The sequence below is a fragment of the Lepidochelys olivacea genome (genome assembly GCF_965140295.1).
Source record: "Lepidochelys olivacea isolate rLepOli2 genome assembly, chromosome: 4".
In the NCBI taxonomy this organism is placed as follows: domain Eukaryota; kingdom Metazoa; phylum Chordata; order Testudines; family Cheloniidae; genus Lepidochelys; species Lepidochelys olivacea.
Window position 1 is genome coordinate 141909558 of NC_140414.1, and position 14784 is coordinate 141924341.

At 47.9% G+C, this 14784-nt stretch overlaps 1 protein-coding gene across 6 annotated transcripts in view; it reads right to left on the reverse strand.

Moving 5' to 3' along the window:
• Window positions 1-14784, reverse strand: part of LZTS3 (leucine zipper tumor suppressor family member 3) — a 136677-nt gene that overhangs the window by 16715 nt on the left and 105178 nt on the right. For 3 of the 6 annotated variants that reach the window (XM_084627479.1, XM_084627480.1, XM_084627478.1), the window contains exon 2: window positions 474-962. In XM_084627479.1, the coding sequence (XP_084483605.1) occupies window positions 474-923 (450 nt within the window). In that variant the 5' untranslated portion in view covers window positions 924-962. Of the gene's footprint in view, window positions 1-473; window positions 963-1909; window positions 2097-3277; window positions 3383-14784 lie in introns of all 6 variants that reach the window. The other 3 variants (XM_084627475.1, XM_084627476.1, XM_084627477.1) reach the window with 2 other exon arrangements.

The following is a 14784-nucleotide window of genomic DNA, read 5'->3' on the forward strand; positions in this document are numbered from 1 at the left end:
CTGGAGCATCTCAAAATATTTCAAGTATCAGTTCAGCACAGCAAGGTGAAGGGACTTGTCTGGGGTTTCACAGCCAGGCTTGACCCATAAGAGTCTAGCTTCCCTGTTGCCACTAGCCAACTCTTTTTACAGGGAGGCGTACATCTGTGACACCTGCACAGGCTCCTAAGTGCCTAAATCCCTTTTGAAAATATTTCAGCTCCTAACTCACAGAGACATTGCAATGCTAAGAACGCCTAAATACCTTTAAAAATCTGGACCTAACTCTGACTTGGGTAGCATAGCAGTGAAAGACTCATTACCAATCTCACGAGGTCCCAGAAGGTAGAATTTTACTCTGCTTAGCCTCCTGAGACCACTGAGAATTACAGACCAAGACCTGTCCTGTTCTCTCTGCTTCACTGTTTGGATTTGCATCACTGGACTTACGCCCTGCAAGCGTCACACGGCACCAAGGTATATCGGAATCTTACCTGGTCCAATTTGCCAGAGACTGGCAATATCTTTGGTGGGTTACTGGGTTCTCTGTACTGGGGAGGAGGTGGCAGGTTTTTCTCGTTGTTGGTGGTAACGTTCCCACAAATGTCTGTCTTCATCTTCTCACTCTTGCGCAGGTCCCCATTGATGTAGAGGGAGTTGGAGATCTTTTCTGACTTGTAGGTTTTCTCCTCCCCGGAGTAACGGTTAGAGATCTCCCGCGTGGAATAGCCATTCCGTGAGCCATCAGCCTGCCTGCTGCTGCTCTGAGTCCTGGTTCCCACGCTCTTCATCGCAAACTCTTGCTCATTGGCGACTCCGCTGCCCACGCTTCCCATAATGTTTTGGGGAGCAGATTCAGAGGGCCTGGAGGCAAACGAGTGGAAGGTGTCTTGGCTCTGGTAGCTTGGGTCACTAAGAGCAGACACGGTCTCTAACTTGGCCATGGCAACTCAGAGGTGAAGTTGAGGCATGAGTCAGTGGCACTGAAAGAGAGGAAAAGGAGAGAGTTACTGGATTGCCTTTATTTACTATTTCGCCTTTGCTGAGCACTGAACACAGAGGAGCAAATGTGTCTCTGAGCACTTGGGCTGTGTGCGCTGGGGCAGGAATACTCCCCTCCCAGCCTGCGGAGCAGGACAGCTACTGGTCTGCACCTGCTCCTGTGACTGTGTTAACTCCCATGGCGGTTGAGACCCTGTTTCTCCTGTGGGAAGCAATGGCTGGTGGATTCTGCTAGCAGCAGATCCACTGACTCTGCTCCTCCCCTAATCTGCCCCTGCCCAGTTCTGTGTGCCTCTATGGGCAAGAGCATGCAGGAAGCCCTGCTGCATAGGCTCCCCAAATCCTGTCTGTCCCCATGCAGCAGAACTGCTCTGGTTCCTTTCCATCCGGGGATCCTGAGGTCTGTGCTCACTGGAGCTGGAGGAGCAGGACATGTGCTGTAGCAGGTATGTGTTGCAGCGCTGCCCAACAGCAGTCTACTGGGGTCTGATCGGTTTAAGGTGACCCAGCTACCGAGTCACTGCTGCAATACCTCGCAGGCCAAAATAACAGTCACTGGGGATGGAACATTCCTCCATGGAGGTCCCACCTGGTCCATCACAGGGCTTGGGTGGAATTGTTCCCTCCAGTACATTTTCCAGTATGGTTTGAAATATCCTAAGCAATGGAACTTCCACCACCTCCCTGGAGAGACTAAACGTGAGCTGTAGGAGGCTGTGGAATAAAAAGCTTTCCCCCCATGACAGTCATACTAAAATTTTCCTTTACAAATTTTTACTCTCTTTTTTACTAAACATTCTCCCTTTGATCACCCTAAACAAGCCCTGTCCCCTTTGGCTGTTTACCCTTCATACGCTTGCAGATGCTTATCTTGTTCCTCCTCGTTATTGCTGAAGCCAAACTATTGGTATTTAATTCTTTCTCTTACCTCCTATGTCGGTTTCTCCAGCCTGGTAAACATTTGTGTGGCTTTCCTCTGAATTCCCTCATATGTACCAGCATCAAATGGAGCCAGAGTGTTTTAGGTGTGGATGCACCAGTCCTGAACCTCCAGCCCCAGGAGTCCATCTCCATCCTCTCTTCAATGCAGGCATCTCACTTGGAACATCTTCATACTAAGTGATTGGCCAAAGAGGTGACCTCATGGCTGCATCCCAGGTCACAGGGGAGAATTCTTTAAATCAAGGCTTTGAGCCTCTGGAGTGATAAACTATGGCCTGTGTTTTCAAAAACAAATAGTGATTTTGGATCCCTCATTTTTTGGGTCCTCAACATGAGGGATATTAAATGGGTTGGGTTTTCAGAGGGCAGTTGGTCAGCACTTTATGGAAATCAAGCCCTCTTTAAAAGTGTCTCAAATTGGGTACCCAAAATCACTAGTCATTTGAAACTTTAGGTTTATGACCTTTATTGATCACGTCTGCACTACACAAGCACCCAAACTATGCTAACTAAGCTCCCAAAATTCTGCCCCACCATGCACGGTGTGTGTGTGTGTTTTGGTGTAAAGATTAGGATGTACTTTTTATCCTCAATCTCTGGTTATGGTCCTCGTCAGACATCTAGATGTGCACCCCCAGGACATCACAACCCATACTCAACCAGATCCTGAAGACATGGCCAACCCATAAAATACAAAGCCCTAGAACAGGTCACTCTAGATTTTGTCTGAATAGGGTTTCTGGGAAGATGACAATTTTTTTTTTTCACTGAATGCATCCGATGAAGTGAGCTGTAGCTCACAAAAGCTTATGCTCAAATAAATTTGTTAGTCTCTAAGGTGCCACAAGTCCGCCTTTTCTTTTTGCGAATACAGACTAACACGGCTGCTACTCTGAAAAATGTTATACTTGATGACAACACCAGGTTTTCTATTCATTTCAATCACTAGTTAATTCAATAATGTTTAACTTAATCCAGCACCTCATCAGTATGAAATCATTTCTATTAAAAAAACTGAAATTCCTTTATTTTGATCACCCTACTGGTTATTACTGGAGAATCTGATCCAATCCTAGCTATGGGCAGTTGTTTATTAGAAGAGAAGGCCAATATTCTGAATGCAAGGGAAGAAGAAAAATCACAAGGAAGAGCCGTGTGACAATAATCTGGGCCTGGAGATCCCACCCTGGAGATCCTCAATGGAAAGTGACATGTGCGTCTGATCTGTTCATAGCAGCTCGGACACAAAGGGTCAGACCATGCTGGGGGTCTCAGTGGGATGTTTCATTTGCCCAGGGTGTCATTGCGAGGTTAGCCCTCCCCCAAGCAAAATAGGACAATTGGTTTTATTTACTTTGGCGAGCCAGCTTAGGTCTAAAGGTCGGCTCCGATACAGCAACTCCTACGCTCCCAAGTGTCCCCTGTTATCACAGCATACTCACGGCTCTGGTTATTTGCACTAAAAATGGAATGGAAAAATAAAAGATTACAATGAGGTCCATGACTTTTGACTTTTCTTTTATTCAGCTGCATTTCTAGGGACTTTGCCCTTTGCGTTGCCACCACCCTCCCTGGGTTCTGCTCTGAAAAGGTGACCTGATCAAACTGCAGCCCTGCAAGTTACACCACCTTGGGCTTGATCCTGCCTAGGGCAGGTGAGCAGAATTGTGCACCTAAGCACAGGAGAAAAACTGATGAGCTGGGCAGGGGACCCATATCACATATTAATGAGATTGGTGCCAGGTGGCTGTCAAGTCATGAGGCAAGGGCTTAGCGAAAAGCTGGATGCTCAAATCCCTGTCTTCACCCACACCCTGCCCATATTTTAACCCTGTGCTCTTGCGAGTAAGGGTACGAAAGCATGCGGGGATTCCAACCTGGGGTCCTGGTTCAGGCCTGTCTCTCATCGTGTCCTGTTAGAAAAAGTTTCAGGTCTTCCCTGTAAATAGTCTCACCCTGATAGCTTTGAGCAAATAAAAGATCCCCAGCTCCTATACAGAAATCCAGTCTGACATTACAACAGGCAGAATATATTTCAAACAGAAAACCCTGGACAGGGGAGGTGACACACGGTTAGCAGTAGAACTCCCACCCCTCAATGCGACTGTAAGGCAGTGAGGTGCTGTCACTTTTCACCCAATGCACAGTCAACCTGTGGAACTCCTTGCCAGAGGATGTTGTGAAGGCCAAGACTATAACAGGGTTCAAAAAAGAACTAGATAAGTCATGGAGGTTGGGCCCATCAATGGCTATCAACCTGGATGGGCAGGGATGGTGTCCCTAGCCTTTGTTTGCCAGAAGCTGGGAATGGGCGACAGGGGATGGATCACTTGATGATTACCTGTTCTGTTCATTCCCTCTGGGGCACCTGGCACTGGCCACTGTCGGAAGACAGGAGACTGGGCTAGATGGACCTTTGGTCTGACCCCAGTATGGCTGTTCTCATGTTACCAAAGGCTACGACTAAAATGTAGCCCCTAGTACTCCTGGTCTTCCAGGAGCACTTGTGCTGCAGAGAAGAAGGGCGAAGGATTGAAGAAAGTGTTCATTAATCAAGAAAGCAAGCCTGGTCAGAGATGCTTCTATGAAGTGCCACTTGCTGGAAATGTTAGTGCTTCATTCTAGAAGAACATCCCAGCTCTATCAACAGTTTAGGCCAGGAGTTCATCTTGTGCCACTTGAAATGCACCCAAGACTGAAGCGCCCCAGGGAATCCTCCCAGGGAAATCATTATCTTAACATATCAGATAATGGTAGAAGCTAGTCTAGGGGTTCTCAAATTTTTCTTGCTGAGACCCCCTTCAACATGCTATAAAAATGCCAGGGCCCAGTGGGAGCGGGGGCTGGGAACTCGGGGCTGGGGGATCCTTGGGCATAGGCATAGTTCTACTTCTATTGCGGGGGGAGGGCAAGAGCTGGCAGAGCTCAAGCCAGACCCGCCCAGCGGGGATCCAGGGAGGGAGCACCACCTCTACCCCCTGACTCACTCAGGAGGCCACTGAGCATGTCTGGGCTGTGGCGGGAACGCAACCAAAAAATATAACTCAAAGGGGGGACTCAGTTCAAAAAGTTTGAAAACCGCTCAGGGTGCAGACATAGAGTAGCTAGGGGCTGTGTGCAGGCCGAGGATTAGCTTAGGGTGCAGGGAGGGGGTAGCTAGGAGCTGTGTATGGGTGGGGGGCTACCAGTGCTGCTTTGGCTTTGTGGGGAGGTTTGCCAGCTTCAGCCCCACACAACTCCTGGCTTCAGGGGCTTGAGGGGGTGCTGGTATCAGCCCTGCGCTGCTCCCGGCTGGGGTGTGGGGGGGGCTGTCGGCTTTAGCCCCCCACCACTCCTGGCTAGGGTTGGGGGGGCCACCGTCTTTAGCCCCACACAGCTCCTGGCTGGGGCGTGGGTGGCGCTGCCGGCTTTAGCTCTGCACCGCTCCCGGCTTCAGCGCTGGGGCTCAGGGCGAGCTGTGGGGCTCCCCAGCCCCCTTTAAAGGGCTTGCAGACCCCCCAGGGGACCGCGGACCCCTGGTTGAGAACCGCTGATCTAGTTCACTGGAAAGGCAAAACACTTGCTCTGAGCCCCCAGGGACAAGTCATTTCTGGCAGGGAAGGCGTAGCAGTATTCAGAGAAGGCATGACTCCAGCAGAAGCAGGGAGCTCACCCCAAATCTCAATCCGTGGGGGTGCCCCTTGCTAGGACTATGCCACCACTGAGCCCTCCAGCCCATCACTGTTACAAATCAAATTATACAGAGTCACTTTTTAACGGAGTGAAATAAATTAGCACTCGGATCAGCCAGTCCAGTCCCTGGCACTTCTGTAACAGAAAGGCAATGACAAGAAGGTGGATATGCGGAAAATAATAGCCTTCAAAATGAGTACTGGGCTGAAGGGTCTGGTCAAGCAGGAAAGATTAAGTTTATTGTGGGTTGCCTAGCTAAGGGACCATCCCTTATGGACAAAGCCTACAGAAGTTAATAGAGAAGGATACCCTCATTATCAGTGTTTAAACAAGCCTACATGAGTCTATAGTAGGGATAGAACACTCTAGGGATTTCAGAGTTATGTCTCCAGAACCCTATTGGTTTAATCTCTACTAAACCCAATGGAATTTTTTCCATGAAAGCACTAAGGAGGGGTGTGAGCTGATGTAATTTCCAACCTGCTCTAAACCAGTGTCCACACACTGAGAAGACTCAAAGCTCACCCCCTTTCTTGGGTTTGTATTTAACAACAAAAAATTAACAATGATATAACAAACTTCTGCTCAAACCTTCTACCCAGGCTTGGCTGCTCCTATGGGTCCTCCCTCAGGACTGCTCAGCCCACTCCCTAAATTCTCTCTCTTTAGGCAGCCAATCCTATTTCTTTAATATCTGGGCAAGGGAATAAGTCGCTGGCTTCAAGGAGACAGCAGAACCCCCACAGGAAAACACTGGTACAAGGGTTGGGGGTAGTATAACAGCTGCAATGCGCACATATGTTTGAAGGGTGTAAACTCCAAAGAGCAAGCAGTTATTTAGGGAAACAGAAGTTGGTATTTGGTGTAAAGGGATGAAACTGAGCTATGGAAAATTTAGACTGAAGAGCAACAAAAACAAAAGAACCAAAAAAGCATCCAAGGAGTGAGGTGTACTTGACTGTGGATCAGCTTCTGAAGGCACACATGGAACCGCCGTTCTTTTGAGACAGGATAGCGCCATGGAACATACGCTAGGGAACAGACCTGCACCGGCAGGGAGAGCGACCTTGTGATCTACTGTCACAGGGCTTCTCCATTCCAGGGTGGGATTTTCACATGCAAGCTGCTCAGCACTGGTCTAACCCTGCTTCCACTGAAGTCAATGGGAGTTTCCCCTGCCTGAGCTAGATATTGGTGCAGGGAGTCTATGTAGCAGTTCATTGCCTTTTGTCCATTCACTTTCACACCGATAGCACTAAGGATTAGGGCCTTTCTTTTTCCCAGCTAGTCACTCTGCTTTTGACCTTCGCTGAAATGGCACCACAGGAGAAACTGTCTGAACAGCACTGGAGTCAGGGTTCTCCCCAGAGCTCCCTGGAGCACACGCTCAGCAATCAGGGAAGGGAGTGCAGGGGGGAGTAGAAGTCAGAGGTGTTTGTAAGTGAGCAGTCGCCCTCATGGCATGCAGTTAGCTCTGCCTTGCTCCGGCCGTGCTAAGGCCAGCACCACATGCGCCCTGAGACCTGCAACTCCACGCCAAAATGACAGCGAGAGGCATGTCAGGTGACACGCACCTGGCCGGCGACACTCCAAAGCTCCTCTACTCGCGGCTTGTTCTTTTGCTTGATGAGCCCAGCAGTAGCAAAGTGCCTGCCAAGCCCTGCTGGGAAATAGGGGTTATCAGCTGCTGCTGCAACAAACTCCGACAGATGAGATCATGGCAAAAGCGAGACACCGACAAACCATTGCCTCGTTTCTTCCCAGCTTGAGTGCTCAGCTGACTGAGCAAGAAAGAGCTCAGTGGGTTGGTCCAGGGACAGGAGCCCTTACGCCCCGGCGTTGCCAGGGATTTTAAGTGGTGACTGTGAGATGACAGGTTGGTGACCAGTGTCAAATAAGTTGGTAGCCTCAGTCCAGTGCACAGCTGCCCACATCACAAAAGACCTCCAGACTGGTCATAACACTGGTCCCCTTCGCTGTCCCAGTTTAACGACCGAAAGCTGAGGGACTGAGGGTGCAATAAAAACCCACGGCTGGCCCGTGCCAGCTGACTTAGGCTAAGAGGCTGTTCAATTGCAGTATAGCCATGCGGCTCACATCGCAGCCCAAGCTCTGGGACCCTCCCACCAGACAGGGTCCTAAAGCCCAGGCTCCAGCCTGAGCCTGAACATCTACTGCAAATAAACAGCCCCTTAGCCGGAGCCTGAGCCCGCTGGGACAGGCCAGCCACGGGTTTTTAATTGCAGTGTAGACACACTTGAGGTGGCCCTGCCAGTTCAGGGTGGGGACACTTCACGGTTAAGGCACAAAACATTGTATACATGAAATGAAAGAGAGCGCAAGTGTATTCAAGTTTGTCGTCTCGCCCCCTCTGGACCCAACGATGCCCAGCGTCAGTGAAGAATGCAGTGTGTCAGCAGTGAAGAAGATGGGGAGTGCTGGGGACCCTGACCCTGCATTAATGAGAGCACTGCTGTGCAGACATCAACTTGTTCCAGCCCAGAAGCTAGGCTTAAGAGGGATGCCACATGATCATGATGAGGACCACACCTCAGACACTTCCATTCTATGCCCCCTTTTCATCCTGTGTGCTTCTGACTCCTTTGCAGTGGGGCTAGAGACCTCCTGCTCCTCAGTGCAAATTAGCCTTCACTCAAATGTTCTGGTATAATCATTGCCCAGGCTGACTTGCTGTAGAACTTGAAAAACCTCTGGATTTAGCATCTACTACTGAAGCCAAGGGTGAACTGAGGCAGTAGCTGACTTAATATGCAAACTAGATACCATTAACTTAGGTTTGAATAGAGACTGGGAGTGGCTGGGTCATTACACATATTGAATCTATTTCCCTGTGTTAAATATACTCACACTTTCTTGTCAACTTGTCTAAATGGGCCATCTTGATTATCACTACAAAAGTTTTTTTCTCCTGCTGATAATAGCTCATCTGAATTAATTAGCCTCTTACAGTTTGCATGGCAACTTCCACCTTCTCTGTATGTATCTATATATCTTCTTACTCTATGTTCCATTCTATGCATCTGATGAAGTGGGCTGTAGCTCACGAAAGCTTATGCTCTAATAAATTTGTTAGTCTCTACAGTACCACAAGTAGTCCTTTTCTTTTTGCAGATCGGGGCGGGGGGGGAAGGGATAGCTCAGTGGTTTGAGCATTGGCTTGCTAAACCCACCCAGGGTTGTGAGTTCAATCCCTGAGGGGGCCATTTCGGGATCGGGGCACAAACTGGGGACAGGTCCTGCTTTGAGCAAGGGTTGGGCTAGATGACCTCCTGAGGTCCCTCCCAACCCTGACATTCTATGATTCTATGGTGTAGCCACTACAGGGGGACAAACAACCACAAAGTGTTAGTGGACGTTACACTGTTGTGCAACAGTTGCATCCACCTCACTGTGCATCACATAAGGCCTCAAGGAAGAACATGATAGGAACTCCATGACAGAGCTCAGCCTGACAATAAATCCAGCCGGTTCCCAGGCACTGCAGAAACTGGGTTTGTCTCTCTCTCACCAAGGAAAGTGATGTGTAAAAAAATCAACTGGCTCAAATAAAACTCATCCCATTCTGTGCCTGAGGATTATGCTAATCAGGGAAGACTTTTCATTCAGTTAATTACGTGTGTGTTTAGGAGTAATCTTTATTTCAATGACTTTGGAGGATTTTTGGTCTTTATAGGCCGCTTGTCCTTTATGGTATCCCTGCTGCCGGTGGCTGATATCACAGAGTGACTGTAAGGTCCCAGTGCTAGGAAAGGGGAGAGAATGTTACAGACTTACATGCAAAGTTCTCTATCAAATGAGCAGGGTTTCAGGGAAGAAATCTAGTTTAGTGTTATCAGCTTTGTAAATTTCATGGTGACATTTACACTGACTTTTTGAGGGCAAGATGAAGTAACCGGAGAGACGCTTTTATCCTTTTTTAAAAAATGGCGTGTCAATTTAGTGCTGGTGAAAGAGACAGACTGTTAACACTCCCCAAGGGATCTCTCTCGTGCCAGGCAATGTCTAACACAGAGACACTGAAAGCTTGCCCCACACTGCCCTGCAGGGACCACCTTCACAGCCCCAAGGCCCATTCCGGACTTATGAGTCTGGGTACTTATATGGCCCTCTTCCCTGTAGTATATGAGCCCTGCCCTGGCCTCTTTACCAAGACTGCTAACAGTGTGCGATGGTTTTTGTGACGTGGACACTTGCCACCCTGAGAACTGTCCTGAAATCCACCACCTGACCCCCTATAAGCTACCAGTCTGACGGCCACCACTTTCAATTACCACCGTCCTGTGCTGGCTTCCAACAGGCATCAGAGACAAGGGACAGATCCTCAGTTGGTGTAAAAACTGTTCAAGCATTAAGTTGAAGGAGTTACGGCAGCTTACACCAGCTGAGGAGCTAACCCAAAAGGCAGTGGGTCCTCGAAGCAACCCCCTGAGCCAGCCCACCACGGCCATCAACAAAAGAAACCAGGCCCGGCTCAGGCTAAAGCCCAGGAATCAAACAACTGGGGAGCCCTGCCTCCCTAGAGGCACCTGGCCTCTCTGCTCCTATAAAACTGCTCTGGGGTGGGGGGTCCTCTCTTTTCACTGAGTCCAATGGGCAGAGTGCTTGACTCCAAGGGCCTGATTAGGCCTTCAGCCTCCATCCCTACATTGCATCTCTGCCCTGTCTACCTGGGTGAGGGCTAAACCAAGAGTTAACTCCTTGCCTGCTGGGATTCAGGGAGGAGCTTGACATCTTTTTAGAAGCAGCTTTTACATTTGCTTCACACCATAGATCACGGATGGGCAACTGGCGGTCCGGGAGCTGCATCCGGCCCGACAGATCATTTTATCTGGCCTGCCACAACCCAGATTGGGGATGGGATCTGGTAGGCCAGGGCCAGGAAGGGAGCAGGGAGGGTTGCCGGGGGGTAGGGGAGGACCTGGCACATGTCATGTAGCACTGTGGTGAGAGACAAATGGGAGCTGGGCCAAACTCTGTGCGACAGGAGCCCTGGGGTGAATATGGGGTGGGCTTGCTCTCCAACTCATCCCAACCCCTGGACAGGACACAACCCATCAAAGCATTTTAGTGGATTTTGTGGCCTTCTCCCACCTTAAAGCTGCCCATCCTTGCAGTAGAGGAAAAGCCACAGGCCTTGTCAACACCTGGGCAGATAGCAGACCGCTGGCCCATAACATGCAGCTGAACGACATCCCTTCAAAGTTACTCTCACCACCACTCTCCGCTCTGCGGGCACCCAGAAAGAAGCCAACACCCAAGCCCCTCACACATAGTGACTGACTGACAGCCAGCCCTCGTTCAGAGCCAGATTCTGTGCCCTTCCTTCGGCAGTTCCAATGACTGCTCCTGGCGTAAAGTGCTATTCACCGAATCGAGCCCTCTGGTTGGAAAACACAAAAACCTACTTCCTGAAACATTTCAAAATAGCCAAGATGTTTTTGCTCTGAAGGGTTTGCCTCTCCCCTCTCCCCCCACCACACCTTTTTTTTTAAAATGTGAATTTTTCCTCTGGAACGTTAATGGAAAACATGAAGACTGGTATCAAAATGGCTACTGATATATTTGTTTACTGAAAAGTCAAGTTTTGGCAAATGCAACATTTTGCAATCTCCGTCGGTAATCTTTTGCATAACAAAATTTGAAAAGGGTATAAAGAGCACACCATTTTCCACAGAGAAATTGAAAAACTTCAAAAACGTTGATGACTGTTTCTGCCCAATATTTTTTGGGGAAAAAAGTAATTTCTTAAGGGAAAAAAATTGGTTAAAAAAAAAAAAAGACCAGCTCTGATTTTAGGTCAGTTTTTACCTCAGTCCTTCCTCAGAGACAGTCCCATGAAGAGAAGACTGAGGTTAAAACTAATTACCTCACTCTTTGGCCCTGTTTGGTTGATTTGTCTCCTTTTGGGATTACAGATGAGTGTACAACGGTCCTTCCCAGAGAACACGCTGCTCATTAAATACCGCAACAGATGCTGTTCTAGCAGTGTTCCCTACCTCGCTGGCAAAAAACAGAAACACAGTTTACATGAGGTTCCCAACTTGATTTCTTAAGCAGAGAGGCTCAGATAAGCTTCAGATCAGCCTGTGACTCTTGGGATGGTTACCTCAACTATCCCAAACATTCACGCAACACAGCTTTGATGTTAGTCACTGAGGAGAGGATCCATGTGGTCCCACTCTTCTGCTCCAGACTGAAGTGCTGCTGGCTGTGAAAGAAGAGTATGATTGATGCATCCCTGGCCTCCCTTGAGCAGAACAGCATGCCCCTGGGAACTGGGCAGGGACAGGACTAGGAACATGGCACAGATGCACATAGCCCCTTTCCTCCAGAGTCAAGGCTACAGGACCTTTGTTCCTGAATGGATGAACACCCGATTTCTAGGCCTGGTCCTGCAGGGCATAGCACGGAGCTACGAAAAACATCTGGAACGAACCTACCAGCTTGGGGACAGGTGTTTGTCATCTGCACATCATACACACCCCTCACTAATGCTTTGGGGCTATGCCAGGCTCTTGTTGTCCAGCAAAACAGAATTTATTTGGCTGTAGCCAGTTCCTAGGGAGCCTGAGCACTGGCCGGCTGGCACCTTCCCTCCGCAGGGCAGCTCCCCAGAGAGAAAGTGGTCACAAAACTTCTCTTGGTTGAGCGGAAGGAGGAAAGATGAGGGTCCCTAGTGCACTTACTCTTGGTCACATTTCATGTAGACCCAACGATATGCCATGGGGGCTGCACAAACCCCCAGATACATAGGGACAGCTGCTGTAACCACATGGGCCGTGACTGATATTACAGCAGAGTCTAGAGGTGATGACTGAGACCAGAGTTGCATTGTGCTAGGCATTGTACATTCACGCGTTAAGAGATAGGTCTTTGGTGCAGGGACTGACAATTTAAATAGAGAACATGGGCCCAGGGTGGGAGAAGGGAAGCATGCTCATTCCCTTTAACAGATGGGGAATTGAGGCACAGAGATCCCAAAGTCACCCTGGAAGTCTGTAGTAGTGCCAGGAACTGATCCTAAGCCTCCAGAGTCTCAGTCCACTGCCTTTCTACCTTACTCTAGTCTCCTCTCAAAAGCTACTGGCATATAGCTGTTAGCTACATATTTACTGCTTCTATATCAGAGCCTTAACCACAAGACCATCCATCCTTCTCTTAGCACTTCTATTATCTTTTTTTATCCCATCTTTAAAATGCTAGATGGCTATTAGAAGCCACTTTTGGAAATGTTGGTCATGATTTTAGGTGCCCAAGTGAGACCCTTTCCCTCCACTAATGCTGCTCTGAACTACGTTGTGCTGAACCCTACAGATTTTAAACAAGAGTAGACAGACAGATGCTTTCTAAAAGATCTGCTCTTGGAATTACTGTGGGGAAATTCTCTGGCCTGTGTTATGCAGGAGGTCAGACTAGATGATCACAATGGTCCCTTCCGGCCTTGGAATCTGTGATTCTATAACCCATAACATTTTGCTTGTCTGTTTAGATTGTCCCTTCTGTCTAATAGGTTTTAAGCTTGGCCAGCTTTGGAACAGACTACCTTCCATTATACCATGATGGCAACCCACATGGCAGCCTGAAATAGTCTGAGTTACCCTACGGTGATGCAGGGGAGACCCAGGTGAGAAGGCATCAGAACATACCAGCCAGAAGTCATCTCAGACTGGGAATCAAGACCAGGCCTGGAGGGCAAAGAAACCTGTTAGCGACCGACCTGTCTCTCTGTTGTATCCCATCCGCAGCATACAACTGGACCAAGCATCGAGGGGGGAAGAGGTTTTCCATTCATTGCAATCCTCCCTTCTGTGTTATGTTTATCTTAACAGCAGGATGCATCCTACAAAAATGACTAAGACAAAAATCAATATTGAACCAGCTCTTCACCCCCTCCCCAAAAAGGGCATTTGGTTACTAAGGGGCTTTAAATGAAAACCTGGATTAAGAGGCTTTATGCAAACACAAAAGGAGGACAAGGGAACCTTTCCAGAATGAATGTTGATCTAACTTTCCATTTCCGAGTATTTCAATCTGAACTCTTTTTGTGTGTTTAATAAAAGCTGGAGAGGAATTCCTTTGTCTGGATGGATTATACTGGAGCGGGGTCCCCAGCAAATCCTTTTGCAAAAGTGCACAGACTCCAAATTAACTCTCTAATGTTGTGACAGAAAAGATGGCTCTAACAACATCCTACCGGCCCAATATCTAATTAATACAATCACCTTTTTATCTGCCTGGGAATATACTGCATGCCCATTGCTGCAGTAGGAGAGCCTTGAATTCTAAAAGTGGCAAGGAAATATCATCTTGTGGTTAAGATGCTAGACTGGGACTCAGGAGATCTGGGTTCAGTTTCTGGCTCTGCCACAGACCCACTGTGGGGCTGTGGGCAAGTCACTTAATCTCTCTGTGTCTCAGTTTTCTATCTGTGAACTAAGGATGATCAGACTTCTTATTGCCAACCTCTGGTTTATTTAGTACATAAACTCTTTAGGGCAGCAATGGTCTCTCACTACGTCTTTTTGTGCAGTGCATGGCACAATGGAGCTCCAATCTCAGTTGCAGCTTCTAGGTTCTACAATAATAACAACAATTATGTTGATCTGATTACTCTTCTGTAGTCAGATCTGCTTTAGCCAAATTCATTTGCAAAGTCTAAAATTATTTGAATTTTTTTAAAAAAGCTTTCAGATAAGCAGTTGAACAGTGAACTAGGCCAGATTATAAAGACCTCACTATTTCTCATCTAATAGGTTAATTGTTACCACTGTAACTACAAACAAATTTGGAAGACATACATAGCCTCTGTGCCATTCCAGCTGCTGAAAGGATTCAACCCGTTGTCTGAGGAATACAAAATTCTAATAACCAGCCCGAAAAATTCAGTGAATTTGCATCAAAACTAAAGCATGGGGTCCCTGTTTGATTTTTATAGAATAGGGTTGTTGTCAAGGGTATTTGAAGGTCAAATATCTGCCCCATTTTAATAATAGTTATAATCAATGGAGAGAGTTCTCTGAGCCCTCATTAGCTAGATTTTTAAAAAATCAAACATTCTATTACCAATAAACATGCTGCACACATTTCTGTAGGACCTACATAAACATAATATTTAGTGCTTCCTCTGTTGGTTCTACAGCAGTAATTAAATAGATGACACTATTCCTA